General features: G+C 34.2%; 4 protein-coding genes across 8 annotated transcripts; 2 read left to right on the top strand and 2 right to left on the bottom strand.

Annotated features, from left to right (window-relative positions):
- The first annotated feature begins 2,640 nt into the window (after positions 1-2,640).
- LOC106138719 (ubiquinone biosynthesis protein COQ4 homolog, mitochondrial) lies at positions 2,641-5,797 on the top strand. Of its 2 annotated transcripts, XM_013339973.2 has the most exons (3): positions 2,641-3,352; positions 3,622-3,784; positions 5,553-5,797. In XM_013339973.2, the coding sequence occupies exons 1-3, from the start codon at positions 2,822-2,824 to the stop codon at positions 5,627-5,629; spliced, it is 771 nt and encodes a 256-aa protein (XP_013195427.1). In that variant the 5' UTR covers positions 2,641-2,821; the 3' UTR covers positions 5,630-5,797. The 2 variants fall into 2 exon arrangements, with proteins under 2 accessions (XP_013195427.1, XP_013195428.1); XM_013339974.2 differs by lacking the exons at positions 3,622-3,784; positions 5,553-5,797 and adding an exon at positions 3,451-3,606.
- Positions 5,798-5,801: 4 nt separating this feature from the next.
- On the bottom strand, positions 5,802-11,082 carry LOC106138720 (protein arginine N-methyltransferase 5). The gene is made up of 9 exons (XM_060954420.1): positions 10,512-11,082; positions 10,115-10,393; positions 9,553-9,732; positions 9,039-9,207; positions 8,693-8,860; positions 7,928-8,081; positions 7,443-7,684; positions 6,696-6,953; positions 5,802-5,975 (listed from the first exon to the last, which is right to left on the bottom strand). The coding sequence occupies exons 1-9, from the start codon at positions 10,913-10,915 to the stop codon at positions 5,820-5,822; spliced, it is 2,010 nt and encodes a 669-aa protein (XP_060810403.1). The 5' UTR covers positions 10,916-11,082; the 3' UTR covers positions 5,802-5,819.
- A 1,245-nt stretch (positions 11,083-12,327) lies between these two features.
- LOC106138650 (zinc finger protein 107-like) lies at positions 12,328-14,624 on the top strand. The gene is made up of 2 exons (XM_060954471.1): positions 12,328-12,799; positions 13,602-14,624. The coding sequence occupies exons 1-2, from the start codon at positions 12,546-12,548 to the stop codon at positions 13,924-13,926; spliced, it is 579 nt and encodes a 192-aa protein (XP_060810454.1). The 5' UTR covers positions 12,328-12,545; the 3' UTR covers positions 13,927-14,624.
- On the bottom strand, positions 14,578-22,914 carry LOC106138733 (high affinity copper uptake protein 1). Of its 4 annotated transcripts, none has more exons than XM_013339993.2 (7): positions 22,689-22,914; positions 18,976-19,096; positions 18,125-18,235; positions 17,829-17,941; positions 17,286-17,396; positions 16,131-16,160; positions 14,578-14,991 (listed from the first exon to the last, which is right to left on the bottom strand). In XM_013339993.2, exons 2-7 carry the CDS (start codon positions 19,075-19,077, stop codon positions 14,790-14,792), a joined length of 669 nt encoding a protein of 222 aa, XP_013195447.2. In that variant the 5' UTR covers positions 19,078-19,096; positions 22,689-22,914; the 3' UTR covers positions 14,578-14,789. The 4 variants fall into 4 exon arrangements, with proteins under 4 accessions (XP_013195447.2, XP_060810452.1, XP_060810453.1 ...); XM_060954469.1 differs by having other exon boundaries at positions 22,749-22,907; XM_060954470.1 differs by lacking the exon at positions 22,689-22,914 and adding an exon at positions 19,224-19,424.
- Between the last annotated feature and the right edge of the window lie 458 nt (positions 22,915-23,372).

Raw genomic sequence — 23,372 nt, 5'->3', positions numbered from 1 at the left:
AAAATAAAAAGGGGTCTACGCAATTGAAAACTAGTATACATTTTTTACACTAGTTCCTAAGATTCATCGATATTTTAAAATTCTTTATTGCTGTCTATGTTTTGTTGATTGTTTTCAAGATTGTATTGTCTTTATTTTTTATTTTTACATAATATAAAGAACATAGTTGTTTTATATATATTAAAAATAAATTTTGAATCCTTCCGCTTGTTTTATTTAACCTTCGCAAGTGTTACTGTTCGGGAATACAAAGTGCCACTGTGTAACAGTGTTACAGATCGGGGTGTGACTGAATGGGAACAAGCCGATGTCGCCACACTATAAATGTAAGAGAAATGTCTTTGCTGATACGACCACGTATTGCGAAAGTATGTTGACTTGAGAAACAAATGTCTCACTATGCCATCTCTGCTGGGACCAGGTAAAGAGATCCTGGCGTGATATTGCAAAAGATTATGTGGGCGAGAGAATACATTGTTGTGATCAATTGACCTACATATATTAAGAATATATTAAAGAATTTAGAATAGTATATTTAGAATAGATTTATTTTTAAAATTGGATACAAGGTATCATTTCATTATATATCAAGTCATCATTAGAAGAAGCGGCGGAACAAACTACACTGCAGCATTTTCATCGGAAGTCAATTTACAAATATAGATCTCTTAAATCTAAATCGTGGACGAATGCACATTGTCTACATTAAAAAACATGAATGAATGTAGAACTAATTATGTCAATCCGAATATTTCGTCAAATAAAATAAAGATAAAATAAAATTACATATTTTTTACATACTGTACAAATTATGTCAAGACCATGTCAAAAATGCTCAAGCATTTAAAAGAGGCCATTATATCAAGTTCGGGCCACACATGTTTTTTTTTCTTTCCTACAAAGCTCATCTTTAATATACTTTTTGAATTTTCTATCATTCATTTCAAGAACACTTTTTGGTAATTTATTATAAAATCTTATACAATTAATCAGAAATGATTTCCCTACGATAACTTATAATTGTTCCGCAGTGATCTACTAGTACATTCACCTACTTTTTTGAAAGAGTCCAAGTTTTTCCTAACATGCATTATGTTATCGAATATGTATTGGGAGGTCAATTTTAAAATATTTAGGTTTTTGAAAAAATCTCTAAGCGAACCTCTTTGTTTTAGACCGTAGATAGCTCGAATTGCCCTTTTTTGTAGAATGAAAATAGTTAGAATGTCTGCTGCTGATCTCCAAAGCAGTAGACCATATGACATTAAACTATGAAAATAACTAAAATATACTAGCTTAGCAGTGTCACATCCGTCAAATGCCTAATACGACGAATAGCGTATGCTGCAGAACTAAGCCTTTTAGAAAGTTTCAAATGTGAGCATATACTTAAGTTATGTTGACGTTATAAGGCGATACCCTGCATCCTATTTTGAAAATACATCTATTTCTAAATGAGTATTTACGTACATAATAAACGCATTTTTGTTTTATTTTTATAAAATAATAAAGTACAATTCATAGGAATATATTCCGATTTAGGTTTATAAGTAGTTTGTCGACATTAGCTTAGCTTGACATCACTAGTGACAGATGCGACTAGGACTCATCTCGAAAACTATAATTATATTCCCTTCGCAAATCCTGCGGCAACTATAGTTTTTACCGGGATGATACCTTATGTCCTCCGTAGTCGACATTATACGTATGCAAAATTAGGTGGTTTTATTATTAGACATAGGGATGGCGATTTACTCCGAAGAAGATCGATTTTCAAACTGATTTGAATCGTAAGCAAATGTATAGATTTAAAAAAATCATTTTCTAAAAGATCTATTTCTAGATATATTTTTATTAAAATTTTAAACATAAATAACAGTTTTTTTTACTTTTCAATAATATTAAAGATCATTCTACTTAAGTTGTTTTAGTTAGCACATCGATTATAAAAATCATCTGATAGCCATCAGTGATGGCTATCTGAGATGGCGCATCACTAAATGGACACTTATTTCCTCAAACTCTCTCTATGCCTATCTCTATACCTCTGAAGAACTACTCGTATCTTAGGGAAGTGCCCTATGCACATACTTTTTCTGCATACCTAAATAAACCAACCGGGATACCAATATGGCGGACTAGAGATGTTCACTTGTTCGTTTAGTCGATAATATTTTAACGATGGATGAGTAAGGTAAGATTTTTCATTTCCGATCACAGTTGTAACTATAAATTTTAATACCTACTTCTACATCGGGAATCCTTACTATTGTTATACTGCTGTTGGAAAGAGACAGATATATCATTGTTATTTCTGAGTCAAGTTGAATAATGATAGTTCTTCAGTTCAGATAAACTAAACACGATATAAAATATTCAAAATCGCAATACAAACTTGAAAATATCCTAGTGGTCTCACCTGTAAGGTAGGTTAGTTCGCCGAGCAATGAAGATTCGAATAAGAAAAATTGATTCGAATCAAAGAGTTGATTCGGATCATTTCGAATCATCGTATCATTCGAATCAACTTTTTGATTCGAATCAATTGGACAATTCGAATCATCAATGAATCGAATCAATATACATATAATACAATCCGAATGGGGTAATGACTGCGATCATTCGAATTAAACGTGATTCGAGACCCATCACTAGTTCAGAGGTCTATACTCACATACCTACAATTTCTTTGGCGCTGCACTGAAATAAACACAAACAAAAATTTTAGGTACCTTTAATAAGTGCAGAGTTATGAAAGTGAAAAAGGACTGAAAACATTTACTGTTTAAAGACTGGAAACTAACCAGTGGAATATTCATTAATGCAAATGAGAAAATTATTTAAAACTAAAATGTTGCCCTTCAAAACATTGTTACGAAGATTCTCAGTTTCTACGGCCAGAAACACTGGCTTCATTGAAGAAATGCAACGGAATTATATCCCAACTAGTCCATTCCAAAGGACAATGCTTTCTTGTGGATCAGCACTAGTTTCATTGTTAAATCCACACAGAGGTGATATGATAGCTTGTTTGGGGGAAGTCACAGGAGAAAGTGCTATGAAATATATGCGACAAAAAATGTTAGAGACATCAGAAGGTGCTGAAATATTAAAAGAAATGCCTCGAATTAATTCATCAACTGTGTCATTTGAAACTCTTTCACAGATGCCTTCAAATACTATTGGTCGTATATATGCAGACTTCATGCGGGATAATAAAATTACTGCAGATTCCCGTTTACTTGTCCAATTCATAGACGATCCTGAACTGGCATATGTGATGCAACGGTACAGGGAAGTCCATGACTTAGTTCATGCCACATTGTTTATGAAGACTACTATGCTTGGAGAGGTAGTGTTATTATTCAGAGCAATGAAAAAATTCTTAATCCAGTAGGTAATAATGGTTGGTAATAATCAATGTTTTTCTCTCTGGGATCTTGTTCACAGGTGCATCTTGGGTTCTGCCAGAAAATGCAAGTTAGACAAAAACAAAGAGTGAAATTTGAATCTGATTGCAATGCACATAACACATTCTAAATAGACATCTTCTTTCTGGTGGTGGGACATTCTGTTTCACCACTAATGCTAAAATTATACATAAATTACACATTTTTACAGGTTACAGTAAAATGGGTGGAGGGTATACAAACAAAGCTTCCTATGTGCATAAATGGCGGAATCTGGGGCGCTGGTAGACTTAAGCCCAAACATCGCAAACTTTATCTAAAATATTATTTGCCTTGGGCTATTAAAACAGGGAACACAGCAAAATTTATGCAAGGTACAGATAATTATTGTATGAAAATTAACAAAATATAAGTTCATAATGTATATCTCCTTGCATTCTCGGAGGCGATTGCAACAGTTCCTACTTACTGATACTAAAGCACTTTTGGCACGGTCATTGCTCCTTCCTGTTCTCGCTTATGCTGATGTTGCGTATATCAACCTGACTGAGTAATAACTATATATAAATAAGCTTAAACAGATACATAATATGTGCATTGTTTGCATTCCGTTCACGTTTAAACTGGTTACCTATTAGATCATGTAGTAACTTACATATTGTCTCCTTTTTGTACAGTGTACTTTTTAATCCCCTTTTTCCTAAATATCTTTCACTTTTCGTATCCATGATCCATGCCTTCGTTCCTGTAATACCCCCCATTCCTGACTATCATGCTCAAACTTATGGTAAAGTTCTTTTCCCTGTTGGCTGCAGCCTTTGGAATAACATGCCCCTTCTTATAAAATTGTCCCCTTCTAATTCCTTCAAAACTAAGCTTATTAATTCTTTCTCGAGTCTTGAATTGGTTATGAAGTTAATTTAGAATATACATGTTTGTTTATATATTTACTTTATTTATATATTTGTATTGTACATATAATATTGTTAAGTCTTAAACATCATACTTGTAAAAGAACTGTTGTTCACCCTTGCCTCAATTTTGTATATGATCCTCTTATTGTCAGGTTGCCTGGAAGAGATCCCACTTATGGATAAGCCGGCCTTTGTACTGTACTGTTTTTATTTGTAATGTACTCCTTAAGTGAACAATAAAGCATTTACTTACATATATATAGTACTAGCTGCACCCCAGGGCTTCTTTCCCTTCAAGCAATTTTGTCATAAAAAGTATTCTATCCATGTAATAATTTCATCAAAATTCGTCCAGTAGATTTTTTTTCATTGCCTTCAATTGTTGTCAGACTGATTATAGGATCAGCAAAGACAAAAAAAAAAAACGAGATTTGCATGAATGAGTAAAAAATATACATAATATGTCTATTCTCACAAACTTATCTAAAGCAGCTATTACCGTTATGGCCACCATTGGGCTGCGGGCTCAACACACTTGGCCAACTACAACTTGAGGTGATAGTTGTGTCCATCTGGTCTGAACAATATTATGGCCTAATATAACAGCAATTAAACTTTAATACAGTCCGTGTTGAATTTACTTCCCTGAAATCCAATAGAGAACTAGTAGAAGTCAATTCAACATGGATGAACTCTAAGGTGACCATAGAAATCCCGGCTACTCGTATAATCCTCAAGGAGCATGTAACCAAGACCTACATAGATGAAAGATGGGAGTCATCCAATTATACATACATAAAATCACGCCTCTTTCCCGGAGGGGTAGGCAGAGACTACCTCTTTCCATTTGCCACGATCTCTGCATACTTCCTTCGCTTCATCCATATTCATAACTCTCTTCATGCAAGCTCGGCGGTTTCGGGTACTTTTGGACCTGACCCTTTACCAGGACGTCCTTAATTTGATCAAGATACGTTCGTCTAGGTCTTCCCACTCCGACCTTTCCCTCCACACTTTCCTAGTACGAGTATATCTGCTTAGTCAACTTGCTTTCATTCATCCTCTCCACATGACTGAACCATCTCAACATACCCTTTTCTATTCCTGTAGCTACATCTTTAACATCACAACATTCCCTTATCACCTGTTCCTTATCCGGTCACTCAATTTCACACCCATCATAATCCAATTATATGTATTTAAATTTAAGTGTTAATTTTATTTTCAGGAATTTACTACGAAAAAAGGTGGGAGCAAGATATAGATGATTTTCACAAAGAAATGAACATTGTTAGATTGGTTTGATTAGGAGCTTATATTTGTTAATGTTTAGCTAGCCCTAGTAAATTATAGATCAAATTATATATTTTATTATTAAAATTATGTTATTAAGACCTCACCAATAAGTAGATTTTGATAAAGAAGAAAATACAAAGGTATCTGTTTTCACATAAATTTATTGTGATTTAGTTTTTCTATTAAAGTATGTTTTAAATCATAACAACATTTGAGAACTTCGGCCATTGGCATTGTGGAGGGGAGTGGTGTGCTTTCCAACTTCTACAATCCACTCATACCATACTCTTCGAGAATCCACACATCTCCAAAATGTGGCAGTTATCACTTGTCCTTTCTCTACTCGCAGGGGTGTCTGTAATGAAAAAGAAACCTGTAAAAGTTTATTTAAAAAAAAATCTTCCAATGCTAATATGTCGAGTGTTGTATTATTTGTTAATTTTATTGTTTGTAAACTCTTTATTGCACATAAAAAATAGATATAACAAATAACAAGAAGAATATGTACAATGGCGGACTTATCCCCAATGGGATTTCTTCCAGTTAACCAAAATTTATTATTGAAGAAGTTTGTTATAATTGTTAGTTTTTTAAAGAAGAAAGATGTGATGAGATAAATACTACACTATTTTCTGCAAGGCTTCAGGCTTACAATCAACAACATAATCATAACATGATAACCGTCTAACCCTTAGTAGAACACTTTCATACTAAAAATCAACAGTAATTTTTAGCATAAAGCCTTTTTTTTATAAATAACTAGCTGTCCCAACAAACATAGTTTTGCCGTATAAATAATTTATTAGTAATTTCTAGTTAAAAAAAATGTTAGGGGTGGACTTACCTACCCTTAACACTAAGGGATATGAAAAATAGATGTTGGCTGATTCTCAGACCTACTCAATATGCTCACAAAATTTCATGAGAATCGGTCAAGCCGTTTCGGAGGAGTACGGGAATGAACATTGTGGCGCGAGAATTTTATATATATTATTACCAATAACTAGTATTCATTGACTTAGTTAAATAAAGTACATTTTACTATTTGTACTAAATAAAACATAGGGTAACGTACCTTGATTGGGATAAAAACTGGGAACCAAGATATCATTCCTGGGCTATGTGTGGCAGGCAATATGCTAATCATCTCGTTTCCATATAATAAGCAGTCGAAGTATCCTCCAAAACCGTGCATCACATTGTCCTGTTTGACTTCCCAGGACAGTGTAGCAGACCTTCTGTTGTCTGTGATTGGTAACCCTCTAAAATCCGATATTTCTTGACCCTCACTATCTGTCACACTCTTCGCTGGATGGTTGAAAGTAAATACCAACTGGAAAGAATATTGTATAATCAACTGTTATCAGAAGCAGAAGCGTAGGTTAAGACTTGAAATCTTGTATTACACATGATGATCTTGTATGTAGTTAGAAAAACCTTACAGAGATCATTTAGCGACCTTTTGCCAAAACTTCTCAGATTTGATCAAGGTATAATCGTCGAGATCTTTCTACTCCAACCTACCTAGTTATTTTTAGAAGCTTTAATGCTGTTTTTGCTTTATTTTATACCAATTACCGTGCAGTGTACATTCCAGCCCTTTAGAGAACCACTCCATATCTTTCCAGCAGATGTCATAAAAGGCGACAAAGGGATAGGCTTATAAACTTGGAATACCTTTTGCAGGCGATGGGCTAGCAAGCTATGGAATGTCAATTCTATCATAAAGCCATACAGCTGAATTTGGCCTTTCAGTTTACTCGCAGTTTGTCTACCCTGCAAAGGATATAGACGTGAGTAAATGTATGTATGCATGTATTACCTTTGTTTCAGCAATGTCATGTTTATTCTGCATGTATACAACCCATAATGTTTCAAGATTTTTATCTTTCGAGATTACGGTGGCTCCTGTTGAAGCTACTTTCGCCGCGGCCCAGAGTCGCGGTGAAGATATTGGGGCGACATAAGAGTTATATCTGCAAGGTATCGATATACCACCCAGTTTTAGCAAACCAGCTGCGCCATCCAGACATTCTGGTGACAACTCATTGTCACCCCAGGAACCTAGAACATTTACAAAAAACATTGGTGATCTCGCACAAAAACTGCAGGTTCTTTTACATTGTTTGTCGTCATTATATTGAAGTAGTAACACTAAAGAGTCAATGATGCAAAGTGACATACCTACATACATAAAACACTCCTTTCTAGTGATTACCATGCATACTACTTTTTCTTTATCCACATTTATCAATCTTTTCATCCAAGCTCCTCAGTTCAACCAAGATATTTCAAAACAAAACTAACCCAACAATTCTGAGACAATGATGTCAGCCTTTGGCGACAAATTGAGTTGGCGCATGTCCCCGGGCACCACCACTACGTCGCGGCCGCGCCATACCTCCCGCGCCTGCGCCGCTAGCACCACTACAGCACATGGGTTTTTTTCCACAGCTATTACCTAAATATTATACACACACTGGCATATTTAGTCCCTTTTTTGAATGGGAAAATAAAATACCCTATATTAGGTACTTCTGCCCCCGTAGCATGGAACCGTTTTTATCGTCCGAACAAACTATCGCTACCAAAGAAACAAAAAGAAGGTCAGACTATTTATTTATATTATAGAGGGAAAAATAGTATTAATAAATAGTTTAAGTAAGCAGTGCCAATTCATAATATAATGCTGTTATTAAGATTCAGAGACAAGCCCTGCCCCTGGAGCACAGCACGCGAGACTCCGTTTTAATCCTTAAATCATCCAAGTTTATATCGCGCGAAAAACAATCGCAGTTTCGCTTTTTATTACTAGATCATTTTGCGCGCGTTAATAACTTGTGTCGCGCATAAAACTCCCCGTTTCGATTCATATAATGACGTGAAACCGGACAGCGATTTTTCGCGCGATAAAAACAGCGTCGCGCGTGCCATGCTACGAAGCTGAAAGTCTGATTGCCTTTTGACTATTCCAGTAGTTAATTTATAATTTTGTCACTTCAGGTATCAACACTCAAACCCAAGCAGAGTATGTCTTGGGGTATAATTAAATTGGAAATGAAGAGTAGGTACCTTCACTTTAGTTTTAGTGACATCAGCAGCATTTAAAGCCGCCCTGACCAGTGGACCTCGGCCAGCTCCTAGCACCATCACAGTATACACCCTGTCATTTCTAGCATGATCTCCTTGTCCCATTTCATTAGTATGGCTGTCTGATAGGGACATATCAGTAGGCAAATTCTGAAAAAAGCCATTTAACCATATATTTTTTTATTTCTTTACAACTTATCAACAGGATTTCTGATTTGTTTACCAACTTTTTTAACTGTAATTAATAATTAACTGAAAATTAGATCAGCCTTCAAACAAAATCAGTAGAAAAGTATAAAGTAGTCAACATAGAAAATAAAAAACATACATTTTCAATAAGTGTCTGCATGTCTGCTGTTTTTAGATCTATAAGTGCATGTGCTATTGCCTTTTGATATTGATCATATTTTACAGGATCCTTCTCAAATACGTTGTATGTGTGGGTATCTAAGTTGTCAGCAAGAGGTTGTAGAGGTGTTTGTAAATAATCTTCCCACCTGAAAATTTTGATAGAAATTTTATCATGAACTAGCTGTGCCCGCCACTTCGTCCGCGTGGAATAGTTATTTAGGGCATCATTGAAGCCCCCAAGGATGAATAAATTTCCCCGTTATTTCACATTTTCCATTTTTTCTTTGCTTCTTAAAGTTGCAGCATGTTATATAGCCTAAAGCCTTCCTTGATAAATGGTCTATTAAACACAAATAGAATTTTTCAATTCATCCAGTAGTTCCTGAGATTAGCACATTCAAACAAACAAACAAACTCTTCAGCTTTATAATATAAGTATAGAAGTATAGATAAACAATAAATAATCTGACAATGAAAAGTATAGAAGTTACCCCTTGGCATAACTCAGCATTGGATCATCAGCTGGGTTTGGCCTCCTTTTCCATATTCTGTATAAATATTGTAGGTAGAATTGGATATTGGATCTCCGGGCACCACTGACTATAACTTGAGCCTCTCGCTCCACCATGCTCACAACAACTTGCTGATGCGCTCGGGATAATACTGGAAAACTAGAAAATATTTATGTTATTTTTCATGGATATGCAACAAGGGTACTTAAGATATGTTTTAAACAAGCCTATATAAGCCATCTAATTAAATGTTACCCTTAAGCCTAACGGCAAAACAAAGTTGTGATTAATGAGTGTGTAAATTATAACATTTTTAAAGTGACCATTATCATTAAGCCAAATAGCTGAATGTGGCATATTAGTCTTTTTAAGACTGTTGGCTCTGTCTACCCTGCAAGGGATAAAGACTTGATTATATTTTATTATTAAAATTGTCTACTATGATGTTGACAAGCTTTTGTATAAATAATTTCAGAAAATCTGCGTCTGAGACCCTTGATGCATCTAGCCATATAAAAGGTAAGGTAGTTTAAGAACATACCCTTTCTTATTATTGTGGAATATACTAGTAGGCACAATAATAGCTTTAACTGGCTCACCAAGCCATCTTTTTATAATTTCCTGTGATGGTAAATCAGCAGAGAGCTCCAGGACTACTCCTACACGCTTATCCCAGTCCATTCTCTCATGAAACTTTGACCACCAATGCCAAGGTTCATTCCAAGCTGCCTCTTCATCATCAGTACTGCTGCATGCAGACACTCTAAGTGTTCTATTGCAAACCATTGGAACATGTGCCCATGTGAGAGACAAGTGGTAACTGTGAACATACATGGTGTAAATAGATAGTAGCCAATATGAGATCTAATATTCAAAAGCAAGATAATGTGACAGAATGTATGCTGACTTGATTTTAACTCTTATTAAAGAACTATTACCTGTTTTCATAATAAGTTTGAAGAATTCTGGCAAGGTTTTTAGTTTGGTGTCCATGCAATGTTAACATAATTGCAGGTACTCCAAGACCTCTACAATACGAGAGCTCCTCATTCAAACAGTTCTCATGTTTTTGTTTTACTGTAGATGATGGTGAATCTACATTCAAGTAAGGAGATAGTTTTCCGACTAGCCTGATAGTCCAGTCCTGAGGGGATAAGATCATATCCGATCGGGTAAACCCGCCAGTTTTACTAGCACCCGCAATGTACTGTCTACGGAAACGTGGATGAACTATCGGCGCAACAATAAAAGAATAATTACAATGTAGTGCTTCAGTAAGACATGCTTGCAAATCTGGTGTTATATTGTAATCTAAACCACAGGATATCTCGGAGTGTGACATTTTTCGTGGCGAAGAATAACAAACACATATGAATCGTTCTCGTGAACAAGTTTAACAATTAGCTATTAAAACGAATAAATCCATCCCATGCTAAACCATGCTTTCTTTTTAAAAGCAAATGCAAACCACAGATGTATGCAAACCCGGCCTGTCAAATTAGCATTAGGGCTAGGGTGTGTATTAACGAGACTAGGTTTTGAGTAAAGTAGATTGGAATAATTTATTGCAGCACTAGATATGCATGGAGTTAGCAGTTCCATGTAACGAGCACTGAAATCTTTGTATAGGGATTCAAGTGCTTGTGTAAGGATTAACGGGACGCACACTGAATAGTTTAATATTAAGAAAGGTGTTAGACAGGGATGTGTTGCGTCACTATGGCTGTTCAACCTATTCATAAATAGTTGTTTGACAGATTTGAAGGAGTCTGAAATAGGATTAAGGATGAATGAGTTACTCGTCAAATGTCTTCTCTATACTGACGATCAGGTTATACTGGCGTCATCGGTGGAAGAGTTACAGCCTTACAGAAGATGGTAAATTGTATGTATGAATCTTTGAATAAGAAAGGAATGAAAGTGAATGTAAGTAAAACCAAAACAATGTTTTTTGAAAAAGAGGAGAATATGACAGAATGTACTAATAATTATAAGATTGGATGAGAAAAAGTGGAACAAGTGGAAAAGTATGTATACCTAGGTCCAAAGTTTACAGCAGATGAAAAGTGAGATAGTGATATTGAAAGAAGGGCGAATGGAGCATTGCATGCCTTTTGACCAGTCAAAACTTGTGCAAAAAGGCTCACTTGGCGGTGCATGGTGGTTCCAACACGAATGTATGGCAGTGAAAGTTAGGCGTGGCAGAAAAGGCATGAAAGTAGTAGAATAAACGCGGTGGAAATGTATGCGGGAATTTGGTGATGTAAAGGAAAATATAGTGTCAAAAATAGAAAAGGGAATGCTTTGACGTGTTGGTCATGTCGAGAGGATGGATAAAAGCAGGTTAACTTAACAAATCCTTTTATGGACATAATATTGGCAATCGCTTTGGATGCGATTTGCAAAAAGGATTAGTGGCGGATGCAACCTGTTACTACTTAAATCTCAATTCTTTCATTAAGCCAAACAGCTGAATGTGGCGTGACCCATCAGTCTTTTCAAGATTGTTGTCTCTGTCTACCCCGCATGAGATACAGACATGATTATATGTATGTAGTAAAATACAAATACTTTCGTTCGTTTACAAACGCGTTTTTCTTTCTCATTGCATGTATTTTTACCCTGGTGTTAACTATGTACAAAAATCCTAGTACCTAGATACGCGATTTTACAAGTACGATCATGCCTAGAATCAAACTTAATCAAGCCTGCGAATGTCAATGTGATTTTGACTTTGACAGTATTGCCAGAGAATTTAACCACTACGGTTTTATTGACCAAAGAAATAAGAAATTGTAGGAACTAAAGCCAAAGTTCTTTAGACTTTTTTTTATTAATACCTGTGGCCAAAGTTTCGTGCAAAACTGCCAGAGATTGTAATTCGTTAAAAAATCACTTCGTCTTTGATTCATTCGTAAAGTTTTAGTTATACATTACATAGGTAGGTACCTACCTACTTGAAGTAAAGTTTAATGTCTTGCAATAAAAGTGGCCGACCTAATAATAACACAATTAAAAAATTCAGCCAACCACCAGCGTCTATGATTTCGATATTACTGAAAAAAATTAAAGGAAAAGAGTGTAATTTAGTACCAATTGATTTAGATAATGAACATACGAAAGAATGTGAGCAAAATAATAGAGAATCTGCACATAATTTAAATATTGAATTTGTAGATATCAATCAGCATCACAATAACATTAAATGCCAGAATTGGTCAAACAGGTATTTTTTATATGTTTTATCACAGATACAAATAAATTCTCGTAAAAATAAATACCTTGATGAAAATACTAGATCTAGGCTAGTTTTGTATTTCATTTCCTTGATGATCTAGGTCAGTCTGAATAAGATGAATTTCTGTTTTTACCTCACCAGAAGCTGAACTTATAAGAAATTTGCCACTTCTGAGACTTAATCCTAAGTGTTTTGCAATTGCAGTGTTTGTATGCAATAAATTGAGAAGCATAATTTGGCTGTGTGGTTCCTGGCACTAGGATAGGACCACTCCTTATTTTTTCCATGATTGTATAAAAAAGAGACTAAGGGAAAGACTAAACTTGGCATTGAGCTTGTGGCCATGGGCCAGTCACTGATTGAATCTGGGTTCCATCATTAAGCCATACAGCTGAGCATTGCCTTTCAGTCTTTTCAAGTCTGTTGGCTCTGCCTACCATGTAAGGGATATAGATGCAATTTATGTTTGTATCATTTGGACCAGTTTTGAATTGTATTTGCTTGTCAGTTCTGTATGAAGTTTTGACAACACTTGGCTCATCAAACATTTTGTACAGTACCTAAATGATTTTTTGTATTCAATTGACGAATCAGAGATAAGTTTTTGTATAGAGTAAATGGTTAAAACTAAATTTGCATGCGATGCTTATAAGGGTTCAATAATGTGTATAGATCTCAGATCAAGTGAAAAACTTGGTATATATTGGTATTGGGGACCTTGGTTTTAGGTAGCTATATCTAAATACCTAGCAAATTATACTTTTTTATAACATCAATTATATATTTTCAGGAGCAACACCATGAAAGAACACAAGAAACATCTTAAGATACACAAAGAGAGACAATTCTCATGCGACTATCCCAACTGTTCATACTCATCAAGGTTAACATCAAATCTGATAAAACACAAACGGGTACACACTTCCGAGAAACCCTATCTATGTGACCAGTGCTCATTTAGGTCAAATTTTATAAACTCGCTCAAGGTACATAAAAGAATTCATACTAATGAGAGACCATATAGTTGTACCTATTGCAGTTACCGATGCAACAGTAGCTCAAATTTGAAAAAACATTGCAAACATCGGCACTTGGACATTACAAGGAAACTATGATGTTCAATGAAAATGTCTAGGTATTTTTGATAATTTGTGTGTGTGTGTAAGACAAATAAAGTGATCTCATTCTTTATTATTTATATTATGTAAAGTTTAAATAAAAATAAATTTCTTTCAGCAGACTCAGAGACTGAAGATAAAATAAAAGTAACAAGTGTTTTATGTAGTAGTAGAATAAAAAAAAATATACTGACAATTTAAGTTCCCTTTAAAAAATATATTTTATTTCATACTTTTTAAGGTACACACCTACATATTATTCTATTCAGCATCAATTTACCAAAATTATTTTTCAGTGAACTTATACACAGGGAGAAAGATTCGAACAGGCACATTTTTATCTCTTTTTTGCACCAGGGGTTAAGCAAAGAACACTCTCTATCAGTGCGCTTTCACTCAACGACATCTAAACTCTTACAAGTTTTAAACGGCTCAACCGATTTTGATCAAACATGTCTAAGAACACTCGCACGAAAGTGACCTTAAATCCAAATAAAGAAAATTGAAATTGCTTCATCCTTTTATGAGCTATGATGCCACAGACTTATTATACACGTCAAACTTTTAACACCCCCTTTTTTCTGTCGGGCGTTAATGATACTGAGAGTAATATGTAAGTAACTCACTGATACATAGGAAAAAAAAAAACAAATTTAAAGCATTTATTTGTAACCTACATAATATATTCCTAAAAAGTATATAACTGGTATAAATATTTCTGCTCAAAAGTACTTAAATACACAATAGGCTGTCCACTTATAACATGATAACCATGATAATTCATTTTGAGCTTTTCAAATAGCGAGGTTATACAGTAAGTACCTAGTGATACTAGTCTTATTACAGTCACATTATAAATATCAGTGACAATGTTCCGTAAAGTCGACAACAACAGATTCACGCCAACCAAAGAGGAAGTAGCCCGTAGCCGAGCCAAGAACAACAGCTGCACATAGCCACGTGTTGTATGTCATGAACACCAACATTAACATATAACTGACAAGCACTTGAACACCATGGAGGACGGTTTGCCATGCATGAGGGGTGCTGAGCATAGTAGGCCTGTAAAGAGATTAAAAGTTTGTTACATACATTATACAGGTAAGTAAGTTTCGAGGTCAATTATGTGAAAGATTTTTATTGAAATTAAGTAATAATTTCTATTTACTTGTGTCTTAAAATAATAATCCAGCGATCTAGCTTATTGCGGTGGAATACAGGATTGTCCAAAAACAAATCTTCTTGAGATTTTGCGTATATATAATAAAGAATCTGGAGAAGGTCATAGGATACTTCTTATCCCGGTAAAAACTATAGTTCCTGTGGGATTTGCGAAAAACTTGTATTCTTTTAGGTATTCGGTTTTGTAAGGTGGCGATAAATTCGCGAATTCGGGCGGGCAAAGCTGCGGGTAAGAGTTATCGCACCACCTGTACATCCATCACAGTTTGGTCCAAAGGTTCGACTGGCAGATAATGCCTTGGCATTAAGTCATATTGTACATTTTACGTGCATAAAGTTTAAATTAATAAAAGTTAGTTTCGCAGTAAAGATACATCTGTATTTTATTAAGGCTTTCGTTGACACTATCGGGTTCGGGTAGTTAGTACTTTGGTTTGGAGAGCAACGCCTAACCTCTATACGGGGTCGACAAACATAATTGGAAACCATTTCATACATTAATATTATTACGAAATTAGTTAAGTATTTGAACGTAACGTGAGTCGCAATGCGAAAAACTACCAGTGGTCTGGGCACTTTGCTCTTTTATGACATTTATAAAATTACATTACACTTGCTTTTGTCCGCGAATTCCTCCGCGAGGTTTATTATTCGCAATAAAAATAGTTTACGTTCTTCCACAGGGCCAACTCTATTTCTGTAATGTACCAAACATAGGTATCAGTTTAGTAGTTTATACGTGAAAGCATAACAGACAGAGTTAGTTTCGTATTTCTAATATTATAATTATAATATTAGTGTTGATAAGTTATTTCATACTAATAAAAAAGAGTAAAGAATTGTATTTTATATGTTTGTAACAAATAAACTCAAAAACTACTGGACTAATTTGACGTCATTAGGCACAGATATGAAATTGACCTTCGGTAGTAACATAGGCTACTTTTTTCTGTAATTTCCTTAGGAAAGAAGCGCTGTGAAAAAGTTAGTTTAAAATAAAGGAAACATATAATACTTACACATTTCTTTCAAGAACATGCGGCACCGGCCTAAAAAAAAAGCTAAGTCAGAAAACGGTTTCAGCCAACAAGAGTTTTATAGCATAATTACCTATGTATTGTTTTTTGCTATAATCGTCGTTTCGCATACATTTTCATATGTAAACCGTGTATGTCAGAATGGCGGGTGTATTATAACAAGAGTTTATATTATTTTTTTAAGTACAGCAAAGGTACACTCCCTTCGTAAATACAAAGTCACCATATGACTAAAAAACGTTTTCAGCTTTTACTCACTGTTCAATCGATCAGAACTGCAGCTCACTGGATTATTATTATTGTTCCTGTTCTTTTGAGGTACACTGAATTTAATTAAAGGCACGTTTTGGTACTCGTACACAACTGGTACGTTCTTTTCGTATATAACGTCACGTATTTATTTTTGTAACTATACATCCGCCATTCTGTAAACTGTTATGCGAAACTATGATCGTTTATACCTTTGTGCTTAATGGGACCCAACATGGACACACAAATTTTTATATTTTCTCTATACCTACCATGATTTTTGGTTTATTATTTCGCAAAATATTTAGCATACCAATTATGCTCTTGTTTTAAGGTACTAATTAGATGAGGTATTTAAATTTTATGCATTTTAATTCGATAGATACTGGAATACGTTTTTGAAACGTAAAAGAAATAATTGTTGTCAAATAAGCCCGTCGACTTAAGCTTTTGACGAGAAAAATATTATAAACCTCATACTTTTAAATACTTATAAGTACAATTACTTTATCGTGTAATTAGGTATATAAATTTATCTATAGTTTGAATAACTTCTACTACATTATCAGCAATCTTGTGACAATGTAAGTATTTCTCGCTAGCGAAGGCAGCAATGAAATCTCTTTCAATAAAGACACTCGAGGCCACATCTATTAATATAACTGACCCAGTAAAAGACAAAGACAAATAAATCACAAATACATAATAGTTTGCATATACTTAAAAAATATACATACATATTCGAAAACTTATTTAGTTTAATTAAGTTTAGTGATTAATAATCGAATAAACTAATTAAAAAAATTGCATGGATTTCACATACCATTTACCTACAGCTTTTAAAATAACGTTTTAGAATGTATTTTAATCGAAATTTAATTAACTTACTGAATGACCTGAGGCTCGTCAGCCATTACACGTTTATCAGGGGACGTCACAGCACAGTACTGAAGTCCTGTATATGTTTTCCATAATAAATGCTTCCTGTAGTACTTTAGTCTGAAATTAAAATGGGTGAAGTAATATTGCGCTAATGCACACACATACAAGGAAAAGACTACCATGATCAGCTAGGATTGTTTTCTATTTATTTAGAACTAGTATTTACCCGCAGCTTTATTCGCACAAATTTACCTTCAAAAAAATTACAGGATTTACGCAAATCCCACAGGAACTATAGTTTTAATCTCTATAAAAAGATCCCTATGTACTTCTCTAGACTCGTACGCAAAATTTCAAGAAGATTGGTTCAGTAGATGTTCAGAGAAAACAAACAAATAAACTTACTTTCGAATTTAAAATATTATTTCAGATAAAAGCAAGATAAAGAACTGAGAAACATAAGATTATCGTTACTAAAGTACGATGTAATTAAAGAAAATAAAGTCGAGTTAAACATAAGTAAAAAATCGGTTTTCGTAAAAATCTTACCCTTCATACAGTAAAGCCATTATGAAAATTGCGAAGAAAGAACCAATAAATTCACCAACATCTTCGACTTTCCACCATGAAAAAAGTATGACTTCCGTGCATCCGCCGTGAAACTAAAAAAAACCTGGGACTAAAGTGAATGTAGAAGAAAACAATATTTTTTATGGTATGTTAAGTAACCAAATAAAAAAAATCGTTACGCTTATCCACGTCACACATATCGTTATCCAACCTAAAGTAAATAAAAACCAAATGGTAATTATTACCGAGCAAAAATACAAGGAAGAGTAACTTACTGTCATAGACATTGCATGGTCACCGTGCCTACCATGGCTTTGCTCCCCATGTCTCATCATATCTGATGTCTGTCCCATACTGTTTATATCTTCAGATGTGTTTTTAAGTAACTGAAATAAACAAAAATAAAAATGTTATAAATGTAAAAAAAATTGTTATTAAATCATTTTATTACTAGGAACCAGTAATAGTAGTAGTACCTAGTAATTATTATTATAAACCAGTTGAACTTGTTTAAAATTGTCATAATTTATTATACTAATAATATCCATTGATACTGATTTAGTAATTTAGGATATTTTGTTTGAAGAAGTTACTGAAGTTACTTAACGACGCAGAGTAAAAAATTAAGAGTTCTTGGATTTTATTTTTTTCTTGTCTTTTTCGCTCTTAACCATTATTCTAGTTTAAAGATGTCAGGAGACCAGCGTTCTTTTTTTGCCTCTTTTTAGTATGTAGTTAATATAATATACAAGAAACTTTCTGAACTTGCTTAAATTATTATTACTTAATGGGTATTATGTAATTATACAAAAATCCAATCCGGTACTAGTGCAACTACGTAGTCACTTACTTTCAGATCAGTATCAGTAAAAGTTTAAACCGTGAATCAAGGTCAAAGTAGAACTTAATAACGTAACAGTGCCACGCTACCTTAAGATTGTTTTATTATATTTGCTTACACTATAAGAAAACATGTCTACTCGATATAACTTTTCTCACAATTTCATTAAAAATATATATTTTTAAGAATATACATGTATAAAGTTCAGAATTAAGTAAGCATGCATTAATAAACTAACAATATTATTTGAATAACTACTTAAGAATTTTATGAAAATTTACTTACGTTCAAGTCAAAATTCATTTTATGCGTGTCGTGGTCCATATTATTGTGATGAGTATGTTGCATTATCTCGTGGTTTGAATGATCCATTTTATGCATGTCCATGATTTCTCTCCGTCGAATTCTGTGAATTAAATTTATATTTTATAGCTATTTCGACCATTACATTTTTTCGCTAAGAGGAAAGGTCATCCACGCGCCGCCGGTCAGATCACTGACATGACATTAAAATCAAAATACCTACTTATTACCTTTACATTATACCTTTTGGTGTTTGCAGTAACGTTGGGTATGGATTTAAATCAGGTTGAAAGAACAATCAACCTAAGTTTATTAAACATTTATGTGTACAACCAAAAACAAGTGTATTATGCTACGCTCACGTCCGCAGACGAAATCACGCAACTCCCTTCTTTGGATAGTGTTTTAGCAGAGTGGGGCGGCGGCGGCTTCGCAGAGCACAACGTTTGGAGCAATTTATTTTCATTCTTTCACGCGCCAATGTTATATTAGTAGCCTATTTTGCTGGCATCTAAGGTTGCCATAACTAATGGCCGGACAGACCTGCGAGTTTTGCAATTACATTTCAGTAAAAAAAGCCGGACTTGCTTAAAGGAATGACCTTTTTTTGGTTGCCTATTATCGAAAATATACTGTTTGCGTAAACTATTAACGTTCGTATTTCTCGATCTACAATATAAAAAGTCAAACAAAAGCCGGACAGGCAATCAAAAAGCCCGACTACGTCCGCCGGGACATAGTTAGGCCGAAATTCCCGACCCAGCATGCGACAATATCAGTCTGATGGTGAAGAAAAACAAAGGGTTATAATTTTGGGATTCTTCTTACATGAGCAGCCTATTAGAATCTAATTCCTTCGTGTCTTTTTGCTTGGCTTTACTACGTTACCGTATACATATATCCGGCATGTATAATCCGATTAGAAATATTTTTTTTGCATTCACTAGCAGTGCCCGATTGAAATTTGGTTAAGGTCTGGTCATAAATGTGGACGATATTCCAGGGAACACTTTAAAAATAAATAGAAAAAGCTCTGCAGTTAATTTGTAAATAATGGTGTATTTGGCAAAGGCCTCTTCTCACAAGGACAAGGAATAACCATATACACATTAATGTTTCTCAGAACCAGTACAGTCAGCAGTGTATTATGCTTAACTTAAAGAGCTAACGGGAGGAGAGCAAATGTTAAACACTTATTACGTAAATGTACTAACACTAAAAATAATTGAAAAAAATACTAACAATACGTCGTACCTAGGCGATAAGTGGGTTGATACCTAACCTTCCCACAATTGCTGGAGTCGGTGCCCGCAAAAATAATGATGCCACAACAATATACTTACTTAATAAATTGATGTGTCAATTACTGATTTCATATTGCACACAATATGTATATCAACCGAGAACCGGCTCCAGAAATTGATGTAGGTTAGGATATAGTTAGTATAAACATAACATAGAATCACGTCTATATCCCTTGCGGGGTAGACAGAGCCAACAGTCATCAAAAGATGAAAGGCCACGCAACATTCAGTTGTTTGGCTTAATGATGGAATTGAGATTTAATTAGTGACAGGTTGCTAGCCCATCGCCTAAAAGAGTAATCCCAAGTACATAAGCCTAGTAATCCTATTCTTTTTTCTATTGGTACCGAGAACCACAAGCCACACATAGATATAGTTATATATTTATTAAAAGCCTGGAGATGGACACCTTTAATCTCAGTAAAAACAATAGGTCCCATGGGATTTACAAAAATTGTATTTCTTGTGGCAGGCACTAAATTCGTGGCTTTTTGTGGGTGGCTTTAAATCATTGCTTTTTGTAGGTTGTGTGCTCATTTCGTCGCTTTTTTGTTAGATTGCATTTTTCTAGATTTGTCAAACTTATCTAGAATACTAAGGTAGTTTTTATTAATACAGTTTGAAGATTAAAAACTTCAAACTTAACTGTAATCTTACCAGTCCTTAGGAGTTGTTTTGTTATTGTTAGATTTTCAATTGTGAGACTCAATAAGGCATTCTCTAATAGTCTACCAGTAATCAATACTACAAAAACCTTAGAATCCTCAGATAATAAATCAAAGTGGTGATGGAGACTAGACTATTAAAAATGATTTTGAAATACAAATTATGCTGTACAGTAAAACTGCCATAAAGAGAAAAAGTTTTATGACAAAAGATAATTATAAACATCATAAATACAGATGTGAACATTATATTTATGAAAAACAGGCAAAAGCTTTTAGGAAATGTAAATACCCTATGTTTTATTTTATTATTTGCATAAGTTTAAGTCTGCTAGATTTCCTTCTTATCTTGACTTTGTTGCTGCTATTGTGACATTTTAAAATGTTCAAGGTGTCTCAAACATGATTATTGAATGTGTATTAAATTACATCCTACTAATAAATGACGGCCTCTGTGGCGCAGCTGTAGTACGCTTGTCTCTGACACCAAGAGGTCCCGGGTTCGAATCCCAGCCAGGGCATGATGAGAAAAAGTACTTTTTCTGATTGGCCTGGGTCTTGGATGTTTATCTATATAAGTATTTATTATAAAATATAGTATCGTTGAGTTATTATCTCGTAACACAAGTCTCGAACTTACATCGAGGCTAACTCAATCAGTGTAATTTGCCCCGTACATATATAAATAAAAAAATAATAATAATAAATGCGAAAGTTAAAGAGGGTAAGTATGTAAGGATAATTGTTACTCTTTCATTAAAATACTACTGAACCGATAACAATGAAATTTGATATGTAGCTGGAGACTCAGATTAGCTAATATGCTACTTTTTATCCTGGAGTTTCCGCAGGATTGATTCATAATTAGAAATAGATAAATATGATGTCGCAGACAGCCTTTAGTACTTAAATTAAAAGTTCAATTACTTAATTTTAAAGTTCAATCTCTTTTATTGATGCATGTAGTCGGCATTTCATATATTACGAGGTCTCAGGTCAAAAACAAAGAGTGCTTGATTTAATAACTAAATGTTAGAAAACATAAAAACCTCATTAAAATAAACTTAGAAATAAAGAAACAAAATGACATGGTAAATATAGGTAGTATTGGGAACTGATAGCTGAAGTAGTTGCATTTACATACATACATACATATTGTCACGTCTATATCCCTTGCGGGGTAGACAGAGCCAACAGTCTTGAAAAGACTGAATGGCCACATTCAGCTATTTGGCTTTATGATAGAATTCAGATTCAAATAGTGACAGGTTGCTAGCCCATCGCCTAAAAAAAAAGAATCCCAATTTTGTAAGCCTATCCCTTAGTCGCCTTTTACGACAACCATGGGAAAGAGATGGAGTGGTCCTATTCTTTTTTCATTGGTGCCGGGAACCACACGGCATTAGTTGCATTTATTAATCAAATCACACTTTCCCAGAGTGGTTACCACAATACCTCCATACTTCATAGAATTTCCGTATGTTCTGTTATAAGACAAAAAATGTATAATGACATTTATTATAAATCTGATGCCGCTATAACAAGTAACTATGTGGTTATACAAAAGAAATAGAAGAAGTAAACATACTGAAATGAAATGGGACTTGAAAAGATGGCTAACGCCAGAAGTAATAAACAAAAAATGCTTAAAGGAAAACTGCTTAAGTACTAAAACTAATTCAGAGAAATCAATCGTTTACATAATAATTATATGACATTCACTTACTGTAATTGTTCAGTACAGACGAAAGGTACTAAATTATTAAGACGCTATAAATCAAGTTACCTTAAGCGTTTAATAAATTTAATGTACAATATTGCAAGAATGTTACCAATTTGGAATAATTATGGACAACATTATTTTATTCATAATACACAAAATCAAAATAAATAGTACAAATAAGATAAAGACTTCGATTGAATTGGAATGGAAAACGTAAAATGTATGAAAAGAAGCATTCGTTTCATGTACTTGGTACTTCAAAGTCTAGTAATCAATGTCAACGTCACGCCAATGTAATCTCATTGCTTATAATGTTTTTCAATATACAGACATACGGTCACGTCTATATCCCTTGCGGGATAGACAGAGCCAACGAATCCCAAGTTTGTAAGCATATCCCTTAGTCGCCTTTTACGACATCCATGGGAAAGAGATGGAGTGCCGGGGCACCAATACAAAAAAGAATAGGACCACTACAATACAAAAAATACAATACAAAAAATGATTTTTAATTTTATATATAATTGGTTCGGGAACCACACGGCATAAAATTAAAAATCATTAATGCTATTCTTATAATTCGTGCAGGACTAACTGCCGCAGACAGCAATTGTTCGAATTATGAAATTCCAGCCGATATCTTGCGAAAGATTGGAACATTGGAAAAATATTTCAAAACTACTAATG

The sequence above is a fragment of the Amyelois transitella genome, chromosome 4 (genome assembly GCF_032362555.1).
Source record: "Amyelois transitella isolate CPQ chromosome 4, ilAmyTran1.1, whole genome shotgun sequence".
Lineage (NCBI taxonomy): Eukaryota > Metazoa > Arthropoda > Insecta > Lepidoptera > Pyralidae > Amyelois > Amyelois transitella.
Note: the sequence above shows the minus strand (reverse complement) of the source record. Positions and strands in the feature narration are given on the sequence as shown.

Excerpts from the sequence above, each read along its gene's own strand:
- LOC106138719 (XM_013339973.2), top strand. The coding sequence starts at position 2,822 with ATGCAAATGAGAAAATTATTTAAAACTAAAATGTTGCCCTTCAAAACA. Across the intron at positions 3,353-3,621 it reads AGACTACTATGCTTGGAGAG|GTTACAGTAAAATGGGTGGA; the intron begins GTAGTGTTATTA and ends ACATTTTTACAG. Across the intron at positions 3,785-5,552 it reads CACAGCAAAATTTATGCAAG|GAATTTACTACGAAAAAAGG; the intron begins GTACAGATAATT and ends TTTTATTTTCAG.
- LOC106138720 (XM_060954420.1), bottom strand. The coding sequence starts at position 10,915 with ATGTCACACTCCGAGATATCCTGTGGTTTAGATTACAATATAACACCA. Across the intron at positions 8,082-8,692 it reads TCACTAAAACTAAAGTGAAG|GTAATAGCTGTGGAAAAAAA; the intron begins GTACCTACTCTT and ends TATAATATTTAG. Across the intron at positions 7,685-7,927 it reads CATTGTCTCAGAATTGTTGG|GTTCCTGGGGTGACAATGAG; the intron begins GTTAGTTTTGTT and ends TAAATGTTCTAG.
- LOC106138650 (XM_060954471.1), top strand. The coding sequence starts at position 12,546 with ATGTCTTGCAATAAAAGTGGCCGACCTAATAATAACACAATTAAAAAA. Across the intron at positions 12,800-13,601 it reads TGCCAGAATTGGTCAAACAG|GAGCAACACCATGAAAGAAC; the intron begins GTATTTTTTATA and ends ATATATTTTCAG.
- LOC106138733 (XM_013339993.2), bottom strand. The coding sequence starts at position 19,077 with ATGGACATGCATAAAATGGATCATTCAAACCACGAGATAATGCAACAT. Across the intron at positions 18,236-18,975 it reads AAATGAATTTTGACTTGAAC|TTACTTAAAAACACATCTGA; the intron begins GTAAGTAAATTT and ends TGTTTATTTCAG. Across the intron at positions 16,161-17,285 it reads GACGAGCCTCAGGTCATTCA|GCCGGTGCCGCATGTTCTTG; the intron begins GTAAGTTAATTA and ends CTTTTTTTTTAG.